Source organism: Musca domestica, unplaced genomic scaffold, assembly GCF_030504385.1.
Source record: "Musca domestica strain aabys unplaced genomic scaffold, Musca_domestica.polishedcontigs.V.1.1 236, whole genome shotgun sequence".
Lineage (NCBI taxonomy): Eukaryota > Metazoa > Arthropoda > Insecta > Diptera > Muscidae > Musca > Musca domestica.
This window is the reverse complement of record NW_026712270.1, coordinates 77,770-100,949: the sequence shown is the minus strand read 5'-3', so window position 1 is coordinate 100,949 and position 23,180 is coordinate 77,770. Positions and strand designations below refer to the sequence as shown.

The window sequence follows — 23,180 nt, the reverse complement described above, 5'->3', positions numbered from 1 at the left end:
GACGACAAGTATATTTCCTACTTGCCTTAAAATGCTCCTTTTTAGACTGACTTGATTTCCTTGAAAATTGCAAATTCCATGTCCCATATCTTTCCAGATAGTCCAAGGACAATTGTTGAAAATAAAAAAAACAAAATTTCTGATGAGATAATGATATTTGTAAACATGTGTTTTGGTGTATTTTGTTGATGTGTGAAAATAATATTTTGTGTTTTTTTTTTAACATTAATAAAACTTAAACCCTAATTTGTTATATTTAGTGTTTTTTTTTCTTTTGTAAATTGAAGTCCTAAATATTTGAACAATTTCTTTTTTAATATAGCATGTGTCTGTCTGTCCAATCGTAGTACAATTCGTTTAAACTAAAATTATTCAAATCTTTTTTTAATTTTGTTTTTGTAAACCTAAACAGAGTAATAGTTTCAGAGTCCTAACACATTGATATTATGGAGAAATTCTTTTATAACAGACCAACACTTAAATGATATTTAAATATTAATTATTGTTAAGTCTATGTAAATTTTTGCTTAAGACACATGAAGAAAATGGAATACATAAATATCTAACAACTAGGTTTAGAAGCTCAAGCCAAAAACAATAACATAATTATATCCTATCCTTAATCATCGACTTAAAAAAATATAGCAAACTTAATTCGAAACTATGTTAGCAGCACGGTCAACGCATCCAGAAATCGTGTTAAATCGTTTTGCCTTATCTGTATGAGGGACGATTCAAAATGATCCTGTAAAATGGCGGCATTACATTTCTGGGCCGCCTGTTCAAATGCCTTGCCAAAGAAATTCTTTGGTGAATCCTCTCGTACCGGTGGTATACCAACCAATAGGCACAGACCATGTTCTGCATCAATGGGACAGCTGGCTATCAGGGGTAAGTCGGGGGCCTGGCGACTACGTGACACAGCCACATGACCATGCAAGAGAAATTTGGCCAGCATTGACAAACCATAAGGATAGGAGAAGAATGTATTTTCCTCGTTGAGTATGTAATAGAAAAATGATCCTGTCGAATGGACTTGATGCGCCTCTAAACTACTTTGTACTTGTTTAAATATGGCTTGATGCAACTGCTTGGAACCCTCAATGCCAGCATTCAGAATATCCTTGTGATTGCGACCCAAGCCGTCCAGGGCCTCTAGAAAACAGTCTTCTGGTGTCTTATCCTTTTTCACCGACTCCAATATGGACAACAAGGCATACACATAATCGGCTGCCGAATAACGATTACGATAACCATAATGTAGGGTAAATGAGCCATAAATAACATCGGGTATACCGTATTTTTCTGCCAACCCATCCACCATGGAGTAGAATTCTTGTCGCAATACCAAATCCATGGAACTAAATGTTTGTCGGGCATGTATCAACGGCAAGCCCATTTCAACCAACAATTCGTGCAATTTCTTCTCACCCTTCAATGTCCACAGCTTTAGCTTGCAAGCCACATACATTGAATAACGCATCGATTCCGTAACACTCCAATGACGATATAGGACCAAATGCAAATCATTCTCAAAGTTTATTTTCGAGGCGCTCATATTGCTTTGATCATTGACTTTGTTGGTCAAACGCGAAACATGTGACTGTATGTTGTCTATTTCCAGCGTATAGGCACTACTTTCAATTTTACCCAATATCAATTGTTCGGTTATGCCAACAATGGCCCACCACAGCAAGTCCATGTTGTCTTTGGACAGTTTCCAAGCCAATTCGAATATGGCCAGGGCCGATGAACGACCATAGAAACTGTATTGGGTATATTCAAACATTATGCGATCACGTTCATTTTCCCATGCACGGCGTTGGCGTTGTTTTAATATGCGCTGTTCATGTTTTTCCATACGGCTAAGTTTCTTAGGACGTTCGGCACGATTGTTGCCATCTTCGTTTTCGGCATCAGATTCTCCGGCACCACTATCGTTTATTTCATCTTCGTCTTCATCGTCATCTTCTTCGTCCTCATCTTCGGATTCACAGAAAATTGATTCAAATGGTGGTATGTTTTCTTCGGCGGATGGATCACCCAAAATGCATACCTAGAAATCGAAAATAGAACATTAAATAAAAGTAAAAAAATAAAATCATATAGAATATCTACAAAATTAAACCTTTTTTGGGGGAAAGTAGACTTGGACCGAGGCAGAAGTAAAACAATTAAAACAGCATGTATTCGCAACTCACATAGAAACAAAAGCAGAAAATATTCATTTCCCTACAGAACTATTACAACAGCAAAAACCTCAATACACTCAACGCGCCCCACACACAAACACGCTTGTGCGAATTCTCACCTGGCGATCACTGTATATATTACACACATCCAAGGGACGATGCGAATCACAGATAAAGAATGTTACATCTTCTTCGGGCTGCAGAAGCTCCACAATGTCAACACATCCTCCACAGTTTAATAACAACACAAATTTAACATCGCCCTGGTGTTCGTTGTAGGCCCTCTGCAGGCCAGCCAAACCCATTATGGGCACCACCGAATAGAGCATATGGTCATATTTGAAAAGGGACTGCAGAATTTTACTGGCACATATAGCATCAATGTCATAGTTGACGATTATCAAAATCCTTTTGCCAATTAGGCGACTATAAAATTCTCTAAGATCTTGAACGAACATTATTTTTTCCTGGGGGGCCAATGAGTTCTTGGGTTTGCTCTCTTTATGTGTTTTTTTTTTATCAAATTCACTGTGTTTCAGATCGGTTTTCTTTTCTCAATTAATTGGACATTTGTCAAAATCTAATTCACTTTTATTTCTTTGTCTTCACATTTTTTGTATCATTTTATATTGTTTTTGTTAAGAAAAATATGGTTTTTATTCAACAAAATGTTTATATTTGTTGTTGTACAAGATCAAGATGATGGTTTGCAAAAGATGTTTTTAGCGGGAATGAAAACACAAAGCCTTGTTGTTGTGACGCCGTTCATTACAGTAAGTAGAGATCAGCAAATCGATTTTTGTTTGATAACTAAAAGTACGGCGAATTGCCACGATCAAACAGTTTTTTTAATCTGATATGTCAAAATTAGTTGCTAAGACGATAGTTCGCACAGGTTTAAATTTCAGGTTAAATACAACAGATATTCCTAAATTGCAGGGGTGAATCGCCAAGTCTTTAAGCTGGAAATACATAAAGCGCTTATCTGGCTGGCTTAAGTCATCGGCTGGCTTCTTCGGAAATGAACAAAGGAGGTTTAGGTTGACTTAGTTCGATTTTGGCCCTAGGCTCCTTTGTTCATTTCCGAAGAAGCCAGGCGATGACTTAAGCCAGCCAAATAAGCGCTTTATGTATTCCCAGCTTTAGTGCGGCTCTGTAATTCCTTTATGAATATGCCTAGCCATGTCTTCAAGCTTTTTATGTACTTACGCCTTTACGGTTGCTTTGTTCCAGCAAATGCTTGAACAGAACAACCATAAGGAAAAAATCGGTTATAAAACTTGTTCCTTCTGGCATGGCTCAACTCCAAAGAACAGACGTGCAACAATCGGTTTTGTTTATTTTACATTTTTACATTTACAATATTGGCATGTCTGTTCGGGAAACCGTTGTATTTTTTTTTGCTTCGTCCTATTATTGTTGTTTTTATAAAAATAACGTTTATTTGTGAAGAAAGATGGTAATGTTTACCGAGAGGTAAGGCAGGGAATACCAAGGTATCGGAAAGAGCAACCAATCTTCATCAGTTCCCCCTTTTGTCTGGGATATTTATTTTAAAAATAACTCCTATGACAAAAAAAGTTTTTTTAACCAAGTGACGGGATTGTAAGCTCAATAGAAGGGGAACCAAAAAATTAAATTAAACTAAAATTCTTTTGGAAAATCTTCTAAATTTTACAACTGCACTTCTAAAAATGTTCATCTCTCTAGTTCTGGAACAGACCAATATATATATTTTTGACAGGAAAGGACAGACTGAAAGCTAGGAGATGGCTTTATTCTGCCTTCTGTTATTGTACCAGTTAAGGACAGACTTTGAAGGCAAGGAGATTGTTTTAATCCACCTTCTGTTATCGTACCAGTTAACATTTTATCTGCCTGATGTCAAATATCGATTTGTAGATCCCAATTTTAACTAACGGCGTAGCAACAACAAGGCTTTGTGTTTTCATTCCCGCTATAAAACAAACCATCGTCTTGAATTTGTTGAATTGATACAACAGACGTAAACATTGAATAAAAACCATATTATTTCTATTAAAGTCCAATAAACATATAAAAATGTAATGGCAACTAAATAAAATGAATTAATTTCTTAAATGTGTGCTGAAAATTGAGAACAGAAAGTCGATGTAATTATATTTTTTTTTCAAATTTAGCTTGCTTCAGTATATCAACAGTCTAGTAAAAATTTTACAATACAGTACATGTGTGGCGCTGAGTTTCGCCCAGGACCTGCCGGTACATAGTAGAATATATAAATTGCTAAAACCTCATTTCAAAAATGGATTTTGATTTGTTTGAACCGGATGAAGATGATGACATCTTGTCCGTCGTTAATATTGAGCCCACACAAATCCCCAATGATTGTGGCGGTGTTACTGAGACCATTCCTGAATTCCATTGCACGGGAGAGGACTCAATGAATTCTCAATTCTCCAGTGAAAGTTTTGTTAAAAATGTATTTTTCCAAAGTTATTCTAATGCCCGAAATAAAGCTATTGAGGAGGCTACTTTAACGAAGTATGATTTTCAAAAGGCAAATATGAATAGTGGAGCAGTGAATACATATTTATTCGGAGAAGCATGGTAGGTAACTTAAATCAATACATTGTCAAATTTAAAATATAATTCAGATTTTGCAGCATGAATATCCAATATATGTTGGCAAGTTTACAAGGTGCTGTTGGGAACCAGAACGAACAATCTTACTATCTCAGAAGGCGCCACGTAACAATGCTATTACATATTGTCCTCCAAAGCACCCATTCAGAGCAGTGGGAATTTTTGCAACCGCACCTGTGTAGGCTTAGAGCTTTGCTCAACAATTGCGTGCAAGTTGATGTATTGAAGAGTATTTATTTTGCCAACAGCTGCAAGGGCAACGAGTGTAATATTCCAGCATATCATTTACTCCATGGACTTTTGGAATGGAAATTTTTAGATTTATGTATTTTACAAAAATACGACTCATCAAACCCGGATAATACTGATGGTATAGCTGATGACGAGAAAAAGGAAACAACTTGCAATGTTCTAATCGAACAAATTGAAAATATCTTTGACATCCTCTTGACATGTTCCATATATCTATTTGCAAAGAAACGTAGTCCGGAACTGTTATTTACCTCTCCATTTCCATGTACTTGTATCAAGGAAATGTGGCTTCTAATGCAATTTGCCATAGAAAAATGGCATTTGAAGTTTCCCGATGGGGAGACATTGACTTTCTGGAGTACATTTAACAAGGCAATGCAAAAAATTAAGGGCAATATGGGTGAGTAGTTGTATATTTCTTATTTTAATGGAATAACAAAATTGATCGAATATATATTTAACGCAGAAAATCTTGGCTTGACCCCCCTTAGCTATTGTGAATTCTACAATTGGATACAATACGCTCTCGTACGCCTACATGGTTATCGTTCCAATGGCCAATATGAGGGTGCCAATTACACCAGGGCAACTAATGAAGATGCCCAAAATTATGAGTTTTGTGAACGTATAACTCAACAATTTCTCAATGCAAATCCCAGCGAAGAGCAGCTACGCATTTACATTGGCATACAAACGCCGATTTTACTTGAATGGTGGCCACCAAAAGTGAATATTGCAATGGTGTTGTGGGAACATTTTCACAAGAAATTAAATTCATCTTTCTTCATTGCTGGTTCGGCGCCATCGAATTTGGCTGTGGCCTGTGTCAGTGGTCGGGCCTATGTGGATAAATATCGTAACCTTTTGTCTAAACCCCCCGATGCAAATCTCAGCAGCTATACATTATTTGTTTTACTAATGGGCAAAACTTTGCAAAGATTGTTAGCCGGTCATGCCCAACATCAGGCCCAGAAGTTATTGGGCCGCATTTACACCAAGTTTAGTGCCCAAAAGTTTTTGGCACTCAATGAAACGGGCATTCATCATTTGATAGAACTTTTCCTGGTGTTGGCCTTGTGCGGAGATTTCAACGATCTGTCGGGAAAGCTAAAGGACAAACTTCTCTCCATAGGCCTTGATAAAATAACTGGTCCCAAGCAAGTGGCTGTGACCAAGGGTCACATGGCATTGTGGATACTGTATGCTGAACATCAATACGACTTGACAGACTATATAACCAAGGTATTACAACAATTATCCGCCATACGCAACGATTTGGCAGTGTCAAAAATAATTGCCGATAGCCTGTTGGATATATTTGACCACGCCGATACCTTTCAACGCGGCGAAAGCCTGTTGGTGGGTTCCTGGATACCGAATTTTTTGAATAATTGTACACCAGTTGAGCAGGAACGTACATTGGAAGCGCTGCACATGATGTTTGTAAAAATACATAATTGTGAACAACATTTTCTTGAAATCAATAATGATCTGATGAGGGCGCTAAACACCTCAATACTGCCATTTATCAAACAGCAATATGTAAATAGTTTCAGTCACTGGCTGCCGATTTTAGCTTCGGACTTTTGTGCCCATTCCTTTGCTGTAACAGACACACAAAATTTTCAAAAACTCTTCAGCTACTTTAGTGAACAACAAACCTCCAATCGTTATGCTGTCACACAATTTGTACTACATGTGCTGGAATCCGAACGGAAAGCCTTGGTCGATCACACAATCATCATGCAGGTGTGGCTAAGAAGTCTTGTACTATTGACGGCCAACAATGAAGATGTTTTAAAACTTTCGAAAATTGTGGTAAAACTATCAGAATTTGCCTTTATGACAAATATCAAGGATGAAGATGATCTCTTGAAGGCAAAGGAACCATTGTGTATATTCATTGCTTCGGTGGGTAAAACATATGATGCCACCACAGACCATAGCAAACGATCAACAATTGCCAATAACTTTAATGCCTACATCAGAAATTTTGAAAAATGGTTAAACAGCGATTTGAAATTGGAAAAATCGGAAGTAACTTTTCGATTTTATAGTTTCATTGCTATTGTGATATTTAATTGTCCCTCCATTGTTTATAGTAAATCGAAAATAACTTGTTTCTTTCATGTGGCATTTACACGTTACATATTACCCACCAGCATACAAATGGGTAAACCACCCGAGGGCAAGCTAGCTCAACTTGTACACAAAATTTGGCCTGTCTTAGTGCAGGGTATTGGTCGTTTAAATTTCAAATCGGATCCCTATATTACAAAAACACTAAGCGATTTAATACAAAAATGGACACCTCACTTTAAAATCTCCACCAATGCCAGACAGGTTGCAAGACCATTTATAAATTGTCTACAAAGCGATAACCAGGATATTTCCTTGTTTGTTTTTGAAAAGCTGACTGCCTTGTTTTTATCTACCCAACGTCGACAGGCTGATCCTAATGCTTGTTTGGTAATTACCATTTATCAGGAGGTGGTTGATGCCATTTCCAGCAACAATGAGGATGATGATGAAAATGCCGTTAGACGTTTACAAACCTTTCTCAAGGGTTGCAGTTTTGCCACATTGGAACACATTATGATGGTAGATGAAATTGTACCTAGTCGTCCATTGCTTTTGGAGCTGTTCAAGAGGATTTTCAACAGTCCTGTTTATCAAAAGTCAATAGCTCTCAAGGATTTGATAAGGGAGCACCTGCGCCTGTTAACCAAGAAACATCTATCGTATTATACCTTTTTCTATTTTGAGTTGCTGACAAAGCTATGCTCAATATCCTACGAAGTTGTCGAAGATATTTTACCCTTTCTAATGGAGGAAATCCAAATTGTTGAACAAAAGCGAGGCGCTGGCGAAGATAATCGAATACGTGGCTGTTTGCAAAAACTTCAACAAAACATTCGATTGGCTAAGCAGAAATAAGTTTAGGGAGGTGTTAAGGAATTAATTTTTGTGTGGGTGTTTGTTAATGTTTTTATATTAAGAACAATGTTAATAAAATAAGTTTTTTATATAAAAATGTTTTTACTTTAAAATTGCTATACCTTTAGGATTATTGAAAAAAAAAAACATTTTATGGATTTTTCCTATTGAGAAAGTTAATTTTAAGGATATTTTGAAAAGTGATGTTTAAAAAAAAAACATTATTTTAGAACTTTTTTGAAAACTTGTCTTTTTATACCCTCAGCCATATTCCTCAAATATTGAAAAATAAGCCCGAGCCATTGAAATTCCAAAAAGTGCAAGAATTTACACCGCGACAGAAGGAAAATAGACTCAAAAGAGCTTAAGAGTTGCTTCGCTTGGCCGAAAGTAGTGAACCGCCGAATTTGGTTTTCTCCGATCGGAGAAAACGCTCGTTGTCCAGCAGTTTGCAAACAAACAAAATTATCGTGCTTACTTGCCAAAGAGGTCGACCGTGGCATCAAAATAAATGCCGAATATTATTGCGAAAATATTCTGGAGGGTGTATTAAAGCCTTGGGCACGCAAACATTTTGGCCGCAGACTTCGGACATTCCAAGAAGACTCAGCATGCGCCACCCAAGAATGGTTACTAAAATGACCGCTTCATTTCCAGCGCATAATGGCCACCAAAATCTTTGGATACCAATCCGTTTTACTATTGTGTCTGGAGTATTTTGGAATGCAAAGTTGGCACTAAAAAATACCAAAGTGTCGATCATCTCAAGCAAGCGCTTCACCGGGAATGGGCCAAAATACCGCAGAGAAACATTCGGGGAGCGTTTGACGGTTTCATTGGCCGTTTGAAGGCCATAATTCGTGCCAAAGGTGACCAATTTGAACAAATCTAAACTTATTCTAAAATTTGATGATATTTTCGAAAATTGTAGCTTTCATTTAACAAATTTAAAAAAAACAGCTAAAAATTGTGGCGTACCACTTCGAAACCGGCTACAGGGTTTGTATCTGAGGCTGGCCAGATGGCCTTAGTAATATCAAGGACATAAAAAAGTTCCTTTATATCACTTAATAGGTTCGAACTAAGAATATTTTCTTCTTCTCGCTTCTATATCTTTTTTATCCCCAAATTTTTCATTTCTTCCTAGGATTGACACAAAGGACTTCCTAGGATTCACCAGAGTCATACCATCGGTGTCCTACTTAAGTCTACGCAAAACACAAATCACCCTCAGTACATACCCAAACGCTGCTGAGTGGTCGCAATTAAAAAAAAAAACATCAATACCAGATAATATTCTTAAAATTTTATTTATTTCTTTATAATATATAGACAATATTTTTTATTCTTAAGCAAGAAATAAACATGATGTACATAAAAATACATAAAATGGAATTTATTTTGTTTTTTTTTTTGTTCTCATTTCGACAGAGCTTGGTTGTTAACGTTAAACAAGTGGTAACACATTTTAAAGCCAATAGTGTTTTTCTTTTTTACTTATTTATTTTTTGTTATAAAAGGCATTGTTTTGCATTTCATTGGGAATGTTTTATTAATTTTTTTATTTTTTTAATGTTTTATTTTAAAAAAGATATATGTATAGATTTTTAGTTTATTTAATAAAAAAACAGAAATTCGTTCATTCGAGGAATGTTTCTTTTTAAAATTTGGGACTACTAAAATATGAAATGATAAATCTTTAAATGAGTGTGTTTTTTACGAATATTTCGTTGTTGATATGAGCCTTGGATGGTAATAAAAAAGTGTCACTAATATAAAGGCACTTCGTCTTTTTTTTTTAATTTAATGTATATATAATTTTAATTCCTATAATATAGCTTGCTTATTGTTGCCATTTACTGGAAATTAGTTACATGTATAATATATATGTATATAAATATGGGTAGGGTGATTGGCTTTAAGTTTTGACTGTATTTTTAATTTCATGCTTGCTTTTTTTGTATTTAAACGGCACTTAAAATATGTAATAATAAAATTAAAATACACATACTTATATAAAATAATAAAAAAAAAAAACTAAACATATAAATGCCATATAAAATCATAAATTAAAAAAAAAGTATATATATTTTTTTAAAATAAACAAAATGTTATAACATTGAATAATGAAAAAAATAGTTAGTAGTACTGCCAATATAAATACATTTCGGGTAAAATAACAATACTTTTTTGTAAGGATCTGTGGAGAGGGGGTGGGGGAATGTGGATTTTTTGCCCAAATTGGCCATATTAAGTATCCATGTTGAAATTTTAAAATTCCCAGCGAAACTCTAAAACTTAATTTAATGCTGCCGTGAATTACGCATCAGTGGTACCAACAGAGATGGTGGCCCCGCCTGCCTTAAGAACGGGTGGGCCAACAACTCAGCTGCCGTTGCTCTTTGGGCTGGGTCACGCACCAGCATACGATCCAAAAACGATTGAAGACGTGGCGAAACCTTGTGGGCATTCTTCAAATTTGGTGGTTGCATATCACGTATGCGACGCATTGCTTGCAGTGGTGGCTCATTAAAGAATGGCGGTTCGCCATCTACCATTTCGATGACCATTATGCCCAATGACCAAATATCAACCTCAGGTCCATAGGGCAAACGCGATATAACTTCCGGTGACATCCAATACGGTGTACCCACCAAAGATTTACGTTTCGGCAATTCCTGTGAGACTTGAGCACAGAAACCGAAATCAGACAATTTAACACGCCCATCAGCTGCCAAGAGAATTGAGTCGGATTTTATGTCACGATGTATTACACCCTGGGGGGAGAAAAAAAATGAAATTTGGAATTTATTAAATAAATTTATTGTTTTTATGATAAAAGTTTAAAAAGGCTCAATGGAGCTTTTCGGAAAAAATTAGTAAAAAAAATATAAAGAGAAAATATGAAATTGAATAAATTATCAGGTGAATATTTTGCTATGGTAATGGGCAAGGTCAACATTTTTTGTGGTCGAAAATTAAAAATTTTGGATGTAAAAATACAGGGTGAGATAAAAAAATTGCAACAAAGTCAAACCCCATAATTTTTACATTTTTTTTAATTTTTTTGAATGAAAGCAAAAAAGGTTGGAAATAGCATCAAATTCTAAAATAAGTTTAGATTTGTTCGAATTGGTCAACTTTGGCACGAATTATGGCCTTCAAACGGCCAATGAAAACGTCACACCCTGCCCGAATGTTGCTATGCGGTATTTTGGCCCATTTCCGGCGAAGCGCTTGCTTGAGGTGTTCGACACCTTGGTATTTTTTTGTGCCAACCTTGCTTTCCAAAATACTCCAGACACAATAGTCCAACGGATTGGTATCCGGAGATTTTGGTGGCCATTGTGCTCTGGAAATGAAGCGAGGAACCTCATTTTGTAACCATTTTTGGGTGGCGCGTGCTGAGTGCGATGTTACTGAGTCCTGTTGGAATGTACAAGGTCTCCGGCCAAAATGTTTGCGTGTCCAAGGCATTAATACAACCTCCAGCATATTTTCGCGATAATTTTCGGCATTTATTCTGATGCCACGGTCGATAAATACGAGCCGAGAGCGACCATCGGCTGTTATGGCGGCCCAGACCATCAACATGGCCGGCGCTTGAATTCTGGTGGCCAACAGAAGGTGCACATTTTCAGCTGACCTCTTTGGCAAGATAACACGATCATTTTGTTTGTTTACAAACTACAGGTCAATGAATGTTTTCTCATCGGAGAAAACCAAATTCGGCAGTTCACCACTTTAGGCCAAGCAAAGAAACTCTTTAACTAATCTATTTTCTTTCTCTTTCTGTTGCGGTGTAAGTTATTGAACTTTTTGGAATTCCAATGGCATTACACCGAGCTCATTTTTCCATATTTGCCGAATGGAATTTTGCGATATGTTGAGTTCACGAGCCATTTTTCGGCCACTGCGACGCCGGTTTCGATCCAGTCGCTTCTTTACTTTTCTAGCCATTTCTGCTGATGTTGCTGTTTTCTTCCATCCACCTCCTTGACATTGTCGGGCTACGTTAACAGTATCACGGTAACGAGCGATGGTACGAGACACAAAAGATTTATTCACATTTAAATGCTGGAGTGCTCTAAGTGATAGCCACTTGTTATTTTCCAGCCAAATATAAAGAAATCACACTATCACGCTTGAATTCCATCACGAATAACTCTTTTTCTGGAAAATTCTCACCAAAATGCTTTTGCACCCTTGTAAACAATATAATGAGCTGTCACTGGAATAATTTTAAAAGTTATCGGACGGGTGGCTTGGATATGACAACAGTCTGAAGTTGATGGCAATTTTTTCATCTCACCCTGACAATGAAGAAATGGAAAAATCCAAGGCGTTTTCTATGGGAATTAAAGTCATTGCCACCAACCGAACGTAGTGTGCCCATAAGGAGCGTGTTTGCTTGGGAAGTTATCACCCAATGCCTGAAATCGCAGTAAAATGTTGATATATGAATCTATTAAGGGCTCTAGCGCCGTCTCGTTCACTACAAACAAGTCTTGGAAACCATTATGGCGGCACTTAAAGTTCTGTTAGAATTAATGGTATTTCAAGGATTATCCTATGATTATGCCAAATTGATGATTGGGAAGTCCTGGGATTTTTCAAAGCGATTTTAAGGGACATTAAAGACCAAGTCGGATCCGCAAAGTTTACCACAGACCGGTCTAACGCGTTGTAAGAGATCAACAAGATTTTTTTTATCAGATAGCTGTGTTATTCGCTGACGACTTGAGACGCTATCGGATGTGACTTATGAGGCCTTGGAGTAATTGATGGAGGAAATTAAAACACCATCGACCTTCACGTTGAGTGATAGTCTTATCTCTGCTGTTCGTGGCAGACAAATTTAAAATACTCGCAATGAAAAAAGGCATTGATATGAACAAAGTAGATGTCATCAATGATGGGTTCAATTTTAAAAAAGGTTTTCCTCGATTTCAACACTTAAGCATGAAACCGGCAATTTGTCGGTACATTCATGCACGGTCAACAGTCTTTTATAAATTAATTGCAAATTTGCTTGTCATTTTAACGTAATGCAATGCCGCTTACTTTTTATGGATATTTCGTTAACCACATCCGTTTATGGTCAAGATGGTCCCTTATAAAGAAAACAATTAAAACATAGTAATAGAAAATAAAATACAATTACAACTCCCGACTAAACATTGCAATCATTTACAATGTCGCAACACACACACATACAGAGACGCACAGTCTTGCATATGCAACGCACAATAGACAACAAAGAAAAACAAACATAGATCAACTTTCAAACCAAAAACAAAAAATTCTTGTCACGCACCTGTGAATGTAAATAGGCTAATGCCTTTAAGCATTGTTTGCACACCGTTGCTATTTGTTCCTCATCCATGCGAGAATGTGTGACAATATCGGTTAGAGCACCACCTTCTAAATATTCCATTACCACCCAGAGCTCATCGTTGACCAGAAAACTTGAGTATGTCTCAACAATATTGGGATGATGATAGTCACGCATAATTACAACCTCATTAAACAATAACTCACGACGTTGCTGTTTGCGTAAATCCATTTTCTTGACAGCTACCTGGCGACCTGTTTATTGTTTAGCATTAAATGAAGGGGAAAGTTTAAAACACAAAAATTTTGCAAAATATGAAACAAAAGCAAAGAAACAAAAACGACTTACCTGTCGACTTGTCTGTGGCAATGCAAACGGTGCCCGTTGAACCTTCACCGATTTTCATGAAATTGTCGAGATTTTCACGTGGATCGCCGGCAGAAACAACCATTTGAAGAGCCGACCGGAACTAGAAAAACAAAAAAAAAAACAATAATATAATAAACATTTAGAAGTGATTAAGAGACTCAACATTATATACTTAAGAATAGGGATATGAAGGATAATTATCTTCAGACTTTTTAGATATTATACACATCAGATTGTTAAGGAGTTTCAGGTCTTAAAAACCCGTGGTGATCGTATAAGGTTTATTATACCCTCAGCCATATGGTAAGATAAGGTATGGCCAAAACGTGCCTCATCGAAATAACGGTTTTAGACTCTAGGTCTCTTTGGACCAAATCCGTTTCAGGATATTCGGTGTCGATCTGGCAATGTCCGTCCATCCGACCGACAGTCTGTCTGGCTGGTGCGCACTATAACTCTCGAAGGGAGTATCCGATTTCATCCAAACTTGGTACATAGTAATATTTTTGTCAAACTTAGATCTAGTTCGGATATGGGCCATATTGATTAACTCCTTCTGGCACGTCCCCCACAAAATGTCAAAATTTTCAAAAAAATAATTTACTGCACAGAAAGAGAAAGACCAAACGGATTTTGCTACAACTTTGCATATCCCAATATTTGCATCAGTTCTAGGTCAGGTGCGAAAATGTACAATATCGGTCCACTCCATCAAGTACCTCCCCCACAAAGGGTCAAAATTTTGAATAATAATAACTCTTATAGAATGGGATGTACGTGTCCGATTATCTTCAAATTACACACATCTCTATATTTTTTATTAATCCAAGATCTGGTGTGAGGATGGAATATATCGGTTCACTCCTTCTGGTACCTCCCTCACAAAGGGTCAAAATTTTGAATATTCATGAAGCCCATAAAATACGAAATTAACTTTCGATTCCATTCATACTTGGCACATCTCAATATTTTCATCCACACAAGATTTGTTATAAATATGGTAGAGATCGGACTATTCCTTCGGGTACCTCCCCCACAAAGGGTTAAAGTTTTGAATAACCAAAACGATCATAGAATCCGAAATAAGCATCTGGTTCTCTTTAAATTACACACATCACACAATTTTGATTATACCAAGGTCTGGTGTGAAATTGGGATATATTGGTCCACTCCTTCTGGTACCTCCCCCACAATGGGTCAAAATGTTGAGCATCCACGAGGCTCATAAAACGCGAAATTAACATCCGATTCCATTCAGACTTGGTACATCTCAATATTTCCATCAACACAAGATATGTTATAAATATGATACAGATCGGACCATTTTTTCTGGCACCTCCCTCACATAACTATAAAAAAGTTGAAAAACAAAACGCTCAAAGAAAGCGAGATAAGCATCCAACTCTCACATATCCAAATATTTTTGCTAACGCAAGATCTGTTGTGAAGGTGATATGCATTTGCCAAGCCCTTCTGGTGCCTCACCCGCAAAGAGTCACAATTTCCAATACTTTTATCGGTCATAACTTGGGAAAAAAAGTCGCCTATTCTTTACAACTTGCTATATCTAAATATTTCTCTTAACCTATGATTTATGATTTCGCATATAATTGGATATAAATGTTCGATATCCTTCAATATTTTCCAACCAACCAAAAAACTCCTACAATTTTTGCTCATTACCTGTTCATGTGTCAAACGTGGCTCCTGCTTTGGTGGTGCTGCCGTTGCTGTACTACCACCCGTTGCACTGGTAGCACCAACACCAACTGTTCCGCCACTGGAACTGGAAGCTCGCGATGCTGTTTTTCCATGCAAATGCATTTGATGAGGATTCTGATTTTGATCGGATGTTATCAGGTTATTACTAATTTGTTTGCCAGCCTGTTGTTGATGTGTTAAATGCTGCTGCTGCTGTTGCGACTGATGATGGACGCCATGGGGTGGCAAAGTTGGTGGACCATGATGCAGCATTTGTCCTTGAGGTGTGGGATACATTGGTAAATTGTTTGTGGTAATTGCGGAATTATTGTTCATATGGTGTCCATGGGAATGCGATGAAATGTGAGAATGTGTCGAACGAGTATTACTGGCTATTGAACCAACAGGCGATATCTGTTGCACATGCATATGCGGGGCTCCGGGTCGGTATTGCACAGAGCCAGCTCCAGGCTGGGTACCCATATCCGTACGAACAGCCAATGGACCACCGCCGTTAACAACTGTCTGCTGTCCAACGTACATTCCCGCGACCGCTGAACCTGTCGTCTGTGTCCCAGGTGCCTGCTGCAGTTTATATGCGGCCATATTTACAGCTGGACCTCCCGATAAAGCATTTATTGCACCACTGCTACTCGAAAGCGATTCCCGTTCTTCGGGAACAGCAGGTGGCACATTTGCATTTCCTCTCAAATCCCTTCGAATCCTGGGCGGACTTGAACTACGCAATGAATTTGATCGTGCCACATGCGAGGTCTTTGGCAAAACAATACCACCTCCAACCGTGGCAGAACCATTATCCGCAGCCATCGCATGAACATGTTGGCCAATAACACCCCCTGCTCCACCAACACCAACAGGCTGTGTAGCTATGCTACTATTCAGAGATGTTGTATCAGCTTTATTGTTGTTATGATGCGGTCGAACAATGGTCTTTAAATCCAATATTTCAGTCGGTGTTATCTCGGACGGATCGACCAAAGGCAACGGTCTATTTGTTGATTTCAGTATTTGGTTATTGCCCACTATGCTCGCCCATTGCATTGGAAGACCCACATATTTTTGTTGGCGTTTGTCGAATCCCGTGTGTACTCGATGCTCAAAATTACTGGGCATAGAAATCAAAGGTTTCTTCTTTTTCTTTGAAAACATATTCACACGCACGTCACAAAATTATCTTTGACACGAAAATAAAAGATATAAAACTATAAATTACAGGTAATTAAAATGACTATTTTGCGAAAAAAAAACTACAAAAAAATGTCTTCTTCTTCTTCCTACTAAATCTTCAAGCGAAACTGGAATTGTGTTTGTGTGCCATTTGATAACAAACCAAACGTCACAGAACGTCAAAATCAATGTCGAGATACGCTGGGAACGTCTAAGTAAAGCGTATAAAGCGTATGTAATTATCATCAAACCATCGTTGTGATTGAAGCATGTGAAGCCTTCATGTGTGTGTCTGTGTGGTGTTTGTTGGTTAAATCTGAAGAATCTGAATCCATTTCCGGAATCTACGAAATATTATATGCCAAATTATAGGTAATACTATCACCTTTCCAAAATGCAATAATATGTGTTTTTATCCTTCCTGAATCCAGACATATGTGTCCTATAATTCAGGATTTTTTTCTCTGCCCTGCAAAAGTAATTTCAGCTTCTTCTTACAAATCCCATTGGATATTCTGCAATCAAACAACTATCCATTTTTCGATCAACCAACTTTTTGCATCTATCATTTGAAAAGGTATCAATTCTTAAAGAAGTATTTTCTTTTCTGTTAAAATTTAGATACATTTTCAAAACAAAATATGCCAAAACACTTTTGACAGAAATCGGCCACTCTCAGAAAAAAATGTATAATCAGCTGATAGGTCTGCAATACCTTTTTGTTGTACCCATGGTGGAGTTAAAAAGGTAAAGTCATTTCAAACAAGCATATCCATTTTTGTATTTTCTTTAATTTACCTTGTCAAATTTCACTGCATAAAAAAACTGGTTCCCATCTCTGATTTGTATATGTACAATTAATTTATAAATATACATTTTGAGAATATGATGTTGTCAAATGAATAATTTTGAAAAAAATTTAAACGTATCAGTGCATGCATGTTAAAATTAAAAAAGTAAAATCATTTCAAATAAGCATTTTCTTTGTTTTACCTTGTCATATTTCACTGCATAGAAAACTGGTTCCTATCTCTAATTTCTGTATATACAATGGATTTGTAAATATAAATTTTGACAATGAAATGTCAAATGAAAATTTTTGAAAAATATGTAAACATGACTTAACCTTCTTAATTCTACAATATGTACATGACTTGACCTTCTTAATTCAACCATGGACTCGTCATGGTTTACTTACCCATATATTTTTGCTCTGTTATCAAGAATCTACTAGTTTTTTTTTTAAATTTTTTTTTTCGATATCATAAAGGAAAAATCATTTATCATAGTAAAAAGTTTCAGATTTTGAAGTCATGGAATGGAGCATGGTACAATGAAGAGAAGGTAGGTCAACTTTGAAAAAATTGCAAGTATAGAGGTCTACCTGTTTGGCTTGTAATGTCAGAATTAGTATCAAAACAATAAAAAATCAAACAACTTGTTGCATTTATTTTGAATAAATAATTTCAAACCGCGAAAAATGAATGAAAGGTCAAAATTTCTTTTCAAAAATATGTTCTATATATCTCTTATGGTTTATTTCGCAACAAAAACTGTAGATTTTGTCGAGGTATACGTTGCAATAAGCATTTTGAAAACACCCAAATTTGAATATTTCCTGAACAATTTTTTATTCTTGAAAAAATACACACACATAAACAAATAAAGTTGACATATTAAGCCAGAAAAATGAAAAAATTGAAATCATATGGTTGTTCTGCCCTACCTTGAATTCATTGTACCATGGAATGGAGCATTTGCTCTGTTACCACCTCCATGATCGATAATGTGTACACCACCCAATAGTCAACTTTCGATAAATGCATCTGTGCAAAATGAGTTGGCAACGCACTGCTTAAAATTGCAACTCTGCAACACACGCCAAAAATATTTTTTGCGGCTTGATTAATTTTTTCGAGATTATACGTTTAGTTTTTTCTGAAGAAACGCTAAAATATGTCGAAAGCACATCCCCCAGAACTTAAAAAGTAATTATTTGACTCTTGATAATATTATTGTGCATATATTGTGATAGTTTAAACCATATTTCTCAATTACATGCATGTGTGCAATTTTGTTACTTGCCGTCATATTAATATCCACAATTAATTTTTTCAGGTACATGGATAAACGCATGTTGCTTAAGCTGAACGGTGGCCGTTCCGTAGCTGGTATACTGCGTGGATTTGATCCTTTCATGAATGTGGTGCTCGACGAGACAGTGGAAGAGTGCAAAGACAGTACCCGCAACAACATTGGTATGGTTGTTATTCGTGGCAACAGCATTGTTATGGTCGAGGCCCTGGACCGGGTCTAGAGCGACTTTTGGGCACTACAAAGCAGATTAATTAGAATAAGTTATACCCTATATGGTATGTGTATTTTTGATATCATAAAATAAAACTATTTCAGCTAAGAAACATACCGATCTGCAATGTTAGTGCTTTTTTAGGAATGGGGATCGATTTTGAGAACACCCTTTTATGATTGCAAGAAGGTTTAAGTTAAAAATAAATGGCAATTTGTACTTTTATTTCATGTACTTTGTCACAGTGTTTTTTTTGTTCAACTTCTTGCATAGGCTCAATAGAGAAATTTTGTGTAAGAGATAGTTTGTAAGTTTAGATTAAGAATGTAATAAGTTTTCGGACATATTGCATAGGCTCAATAAAGAAATTTTGTATAAGAAATAATTATAAGTTCAAAAGCACTACTGTCGATAAGTTCGTAAGGACTTATTGTATAGGCTCAATAGAGAATTTTTGTATAAGGAGTAATATTTAAGAATAAAATATATAAAACACAATACATTTGTTTTTTTTCGTGTAAAAGATTTGCCGGGGAATGAAAACTACTGCCGACAAAATCATTTGGGAAAATTTGTTTTTAAAATCCATATTAACTTGGGCTATATTAATTCTCTATTTGGATTTGATGTTCCAAAAAGATTGAAACACGAGGTATCGAAATCCTAAGTAAATTCAATTGGTCTGTTCCAGAACTGCAAGAATGTAAAAGTTTCTACCACGATAACCGATTTTCCCTTTATGATACAGAATAAAATTGCAAAACTAGAAGATTCTTGCAGGTTCTGAAACATAGCCAATGAAAACCTACAAAAATCCGGATTCACATTCCTCAGTGCCGACTTCCAGAAGTTAGTCACTGTTTATACCCCACACCTCAAGGTGGTCAGGGTATTATGTCTTTGTTCATTTATTTGTAACAGGCATAAGCAAACGAGTCTATGGGTACATAGTTCCTTTTGATTATCTGCATAGAATCGATTTATGTTTTTCCGTCCATCTGCCTGGCCATGTTACAGGTCGCATTTATTGTCCGATCCAGATGAAATTTTGCACAGGTCATTTGTTTGACCCAAGGACGAACCCTCTAGAAATTGGAGGTAATCGTTTCAGATTTGGATATAGCTCCCTTATATATCTTCGTCCGATTTACCTTTTATTGTGCACCAAGAGTGTAATATTGCCCCAAATTTGAGCCCAGACATAAGTACGCCAAATTTGATCGAAATCGTTTCAGATATAGCTATGGCACCTATATATATTATTCGTCCGATTTGATATTTTTGCCCTCCGCGTCCGTAGTATGAACTCTATAACAACGACATTTGGGGAAATATATCAAATACAGCTCAGAAAAACCTTTGCCAAATTTTATCGAGATCGGTTCAGATTTGGACAGAGCTGGCATATATAACTTCGTCCCATTTGCGATTTATTGTGCACCAAACATGTAATATTAGCCCAAATAAAATGGAATTTGGCACTTATCAACATATTGAGCATAGAAAAAAGTATGTCAAATCTAGGGAAAATCGGTTCAGATATAGCTATAGCCCCCATATATCTTGTTCATCCGATTTGTTATATGAAGCACTACTAAATATGCAATTGGGTGTAGGGTTTCATATTGTCTTGCCTAAACAAAATCAGTTGCCGAGGTGATATAAATTGGACACTAATGGCTCTGTAACAGAGACATTCGAAACAATGGGACAATGAGACATTCGAGTATATGGCTGGCTTCCAGATTTAGGTTGAAATGAATTTTAAACCACGACTTATAGTTAGATCAATTTTCGGATTCAGATTCCAGTGGTTTCCCTGCACAAATTAATTTCTCTCGAACTTTTTTCATATCTATGCGAGAAGTTGGTCCTAGTACTTATGCTGACTTAAGTAGTACTTAATCAAAAGCCATTCAATGAGACTAGAAGTATCAAATGATCAAAAATAAATAGCATGCTTCTTCGATGCTAGTAATTGGGTCTTTGTTTAATGCTAATTTTTACAGTCGATTTTTGTTTATAAAACCTGTTCTCTATATTCGAAGTTAATATGTAGCTACAGAATAATGTTTCTGCTACGGATCACACACTATCAATGGTGTAAAATTTCAGTGAAATCTGGGCATGTTAGATAATCTAGGATTGTACCAAGGTCTGATAAGAACAGCTAAGAAAACTGTTCTCACCTTAATTTTCAGTTGTTGATCTCACTTTAATGATAAGTTTTGCGAACCGATGCCCAAATTCTGGTAAAACTGAATGTTGATGCCAAAGTCAGTACACAATCTTGGCTTTTTAAAATCTATAGCTTTACTTGAACCTTAAATCCAGAATATGCTCATATATACATTTAATCAGGACAATAGCACTTCTCCACTCGAAATAAATTCACTTATTGCTTGCAAAATTTAGTTAAAAAAAAAGTATCAACTATTTTTTATTTCTCTTGTCAACTTTAGTTTTCGGAAATGACAATTGGGCCAGCTACTTTGGTAGCTTCACGTTGCTTGGTGACGATTTGATTGGCAATGCGATCCAAATCACGTTGGCCAATTGGGGTCAATTTACGGCCACCATCGGGGTGCTTTTCGATAAGGCGGGCGTGTTCCAAGGCTTGCAAAGCTTTACGGGCAGCACCATCAGCAGCACGGCAGAAGTGAGAGGGGTGGACACCGTTACGTTTGCGGCCACCGTAGATCTTGGTGATGGAACCAACACCAGCTGGGCTGCGGTGGTACAAATGACGCAAAATCGAAGCACAACGGATATAGAACCAGTCGGGATCGTAAGGAGCCAATTCCTTGTATTTGGCTGTCTTGATGATGTCCATTTGGTCGGGGACCTTTAGTTTACCAGTCCTATCAAAAGAAACAGATACAATTAATACACAACAAGGGATAACATTATATGAGAAAAACTTACTTCTTCAAGAAGCTGGCAACAGCCTTGACGCAAGCGTGTTGATCAATATCTTTTACAGTAACGCCGGGCATCTATAAGACAAAAATTTGTTCATTAGTTACGTTGCACACACACCACACCTCACATAATTAACATTGTATACAGCAACAAAATGTTGTTTTTGTCACATGTGGATCTTTGTGTTTTCTTTTTTCCAGTCATTTCTCGTTTATGAATGACATAAAATGTCTCACTTAATAAAAAAGCATTTGTTTACCACTATGATTTTCAATTTGAATCATTTTTTACATTTTTTGCGCATACAATGTGATTTTTTTTTTATAAATTTTATAAAATTTCTCGGCAATTCATACCTTGCTTGACAGAGAGAACCGGAAGAAAGGACATGTTGAGTTAAGTTGGCCGCAGTTAATGTTTGACACTTCAAACAGCTGAGCGGGTTTTTGTTGGGAAGTGTTTAGAAATTTGATAGATTATTGACCGTTAGTGGAAAATAGTACAGTACAAAAGAATTTATTTAAAAAATATATTATCGATATAAAACCACATTTATTGGGAAAAGAAGAAAAGGGAGTAAATCTCTGTATAGAATTTCATGTATTTTACAATATTTTTTATGTAATATTTGTAATATTTTCCTTTGTTGATTGTCCGATAACCGATGTTTTCTTTATGATGTCGAAAAAATTGGAAAACTAGCATGCAGGGTCTGGATCATACCATATATACCAATACCATAACAAACCCGCTTTGGTAGAATGTTTTATACGTCCGTATTACCCAAATACACCAGGTCCATATTTGGAGTCTATTAAACAAAAACGTTGTAAATATTGACATTTTTTAAAATTGGCCCAATTGTAATAGTTTCCAATTACAAAGAGAAAAGAACAGCTTCGTAAAACTACAAAAATACAGCCCTGAGGCTATGCCCGCTTCCTGTCAAATTTTCATGCCACAATTTGTTTTCATTTATTCAATATTTTACCTTATTTTTAAAATCAGTTAAACAGTGGGAAAAATGAAAGAAAGAAAGATTCTCTTAAAGAAATTTGATCTAAACAGTTCTATCTTCAATTCCATGGCAATACTGGCGAATAGCTTTAATGCGCGTCTCGCAATTTTTTTTTTTTCAAAACAATAAATACATACAAACAATTGGCAAAAGTCGGGCACACTTGTCCAGCAGCTTCTTCTAACAGAGTAACGTAGCTTTATTCTCTTTTGCAAGAAAACTGTGAAACCTAAACCGACGGAGTCCCTGCATAAACTTGCAAGCGTTAATTTGATTTGTCAAAACGTAACTTGTCCGCTTTTTGTTAGAATCCTAAGCTTGTTGCTGGCTGTC

The 23,180-nt window shown here is 36.4% G+C and overlaps 5 protein-coding genes across 7 annotated transcripts; 2 read left to right on the top strand and 3 right to left on the bottom strand.

Moving 5' to 3' along the window:
- Positions 1–161: 161 nt before the first annotated feature.
- LOC131802735 (cell division control protein 45 homolog) lies at positions 162–2,938 on the bottom strand. The gene is made up of 2 exons (XM_059123181.1): positions 2,312–2,938; positions 162–2,056 (listed from the first exon to the last, which is right to left on the bottom strand). Exons 1-2 carry the CDS (start codon positions 2,648–2,650, stop codon positions 662–664), a joined length of 1,734 nt encoding a protein of 577 aa, XP_058979164.1. The 5' UTR covers positions 2,651–2,938; the 3' UTR covers positions 162–661.
- Positions 2,939–4,140: 1,202 nt separating this feature from the next.
- LOC101895266 (protein MMS22-like) lies at positions 4,141–8,103 on the top strand. 3 transcript variants are annotated; one of them, XM_020038227.2, is made up of 4 exons: positions 4,142–4,255; positions 4,352–4,781; positions 4,838–5,469; positions 5,536–8,103. In XM_020038227.2, the coding sequence occupies exons 2-4, from the start codon at positions 4,477–4,479 to the stop codon at positions 8,004–8,006; spliced, it is 3,408 nt and encodes a 1,135-aa protein (XP_019893786.1). In that variant the 5' UTR covers positions 4,142–4,255; positions 4,352–4,476; the 3' UTR covers positions 8,007–8,103. The 3 variants fall into 3 exon arrangements, with proteins under 3 accessions (XP_005187651.1, XP_019893786.1, XP_011294198.1); XM_005187594.4 differs by having other exon boundaries at positions 4,141–4,781; XM_011295896.3 differs by lacking the exon at positions 4,142–4,255 and having other exon boundaries at positions 4,642–4,781; positions 4,829–5,469.
- A 1,194-nt stretch (positions 8,104–9,297) lies between these two features.
- Positions 9,298–16,741, bottom strand: LOC131802725 (serine/threonine-protein kinase PAK mbt-like). Its single transcript, XM_059123162.1, has 4 exons — positions 15,394–16,741; positions 13,690–13,810; positions 13,324–13,595; positions 9,298–10,783 (listed from the first exon to the last, which is right to left on the bottom strand). The coding sequence occupies exons 1-4, from the start codon at positions 16,579–16,581 to the stop codon at positions 10,310–10,312; spliced, it is 2,055 nt and encodes a 684-aa protein (XP_058979145.1). The 5' UTR covers positions 16,582–16,741; the 3' UTR covers positions 9,298–10,309.
- A 1,689-nt stretch (positions 16,742–18,430) lies between these two features.
- On the top strand, positions 18,431–19,023 carry LOC131802726 (probable small nuclear ribonucleoprotein G). Its single transcript, XM_059123165.1, has 2 exons — positions 18,431–18,587; positions 18,718–19,023. The coding sequence occupies exons 1-2, from the start codon at positions 18,556–18,558 to the stop codon at positions 18,914–18,916; spliced, it is 231 nt and encodes a 76-aa protein (XP_058979148.1). The 5' UTR covers positions 18,431–18,555; the 3' UTR covers positions 18,917–19,023.
- Positions 19,024–21,317: 2,294 nt separating this feature from the next.
- On the bottom strand, positions 21,318–22,260 carry LOC101893771 (small ribosomal subunit protein eS19A). Its single transcript, XM_005187584.4, has 3 exons — positions 22,186–22,260; positions 21,833–21,903; positions 21,318–21,768 (listed from the first exon to the last, which is right to left on the bottom strand). The coding sequence occupies exons 2-3, from the start codon at positions 21,901–21,903 to the stop codon at positions 21,366–21,368; spliced, it is 474 nt and encodes a 157-aa protein (XP_005187641.1). The 5' UTR covers positions 22,186–22,260; the 3' UTR covers positions 21,318–21,365.
- Between the last annotated feature and the right edge of the window lie 920 nt (positions 22,261–23,180).

What these genes read in the sequence shown, in the direction of transcription:
- LOC131802735 (XM_059123181.1), bottom strand. Translation starts at nt 2,650, where the DNA reads ATGTTCGTTCAAGATCTTAGAGAATTTTATAGTCGCCTAATTGGCAAA. An exon ending in ATATATACAGTGATCGCCAG is followed by an intron (nt 2,057 to 2,311) that starts GTGAGAATTCGC and finishes TTCGATTTCTAG; the next exon opens with GTATGCATTTTGGGTGATCC.
- LOC101895266 (XM_005187594.4), top strand. Translation starts at nt 4,477, where the DNA reads ATGGATTTTGATTTGTTTGAACCGGATGAAGATGATGACATCTTGTCC. An exon ending in TATTTATTCGGAGAAGCATG is followed by an intron (nt 4,782 to 4,837) that starts GTAGGTAACTTA and finishes CAGATTTTGCAG; the next exon opens with CATGAATATCCAATATATGT. An exon ending in AAAAATTAAGGGCAATATGG is followed by an intron (nt 5,470 to 5,535) that starts GTGAGTAGTTGT and finishes TATTTAACGCAG; the next exon opens with AAAATCTTGGCTTGACCCCC.
- LOC131802725 (XM_059123162.1), bottom strand. Translation starts at nt 16,581, where the DNA reads ATGTTTTCAAAGAAAAAGAAGAAACCTTTGATTTCTATGCCCAGTAAT. An exon ending in TGCCACAGACAAGTCGACAG is followed by an intron (nt 13,596 to 13,689) that starts GTAAGTCGTTTT and finishes AACAATAAACAG; the next exon opens with GTCGCCAGGTAGCTGTCAAG. An exon ending in TAGCCTATTTACATTCACAG is followed by an intron (nt 10,784 to 13,323) that starts GTGCGTGACAAG and finishes TTCTCCCCCCAG; the next exon opens with GGTGTAATACATCGTGACAT.
- LOC131802726 (XM_059123165.1), top strand. Translation starts at nt 18,556, where the DNA reads ATGTCGAAAGCACATCCCCCAGAACTTAAAAA. An exon ending in CATCCCCCAGAACTTAAAAA is followed by an intron (nt 18,588 to 18,717) that starts GTAATTATTTGA and finishes TAATTTTTTCAG; the next exon opens with GTACATGGATAAACGCATGT.
- LOC101893771 (XM_005187584.4), bottom strand. Translation starts at nt 21,903, where the DNA reads ATGCCCGGCGTTACTGTAAAAGATATTGATCAACACGCTTGCGTCAAG. An exon ending in GTTGCCAGCTTCTTGAAGAA is followed by an intron (nt 21,769 to 21,832) that starts GTAAGTTTTTCT and finishes TTCTTTTGATAG; the next exon opens with GACTGGTAAACTAAAGGTCC.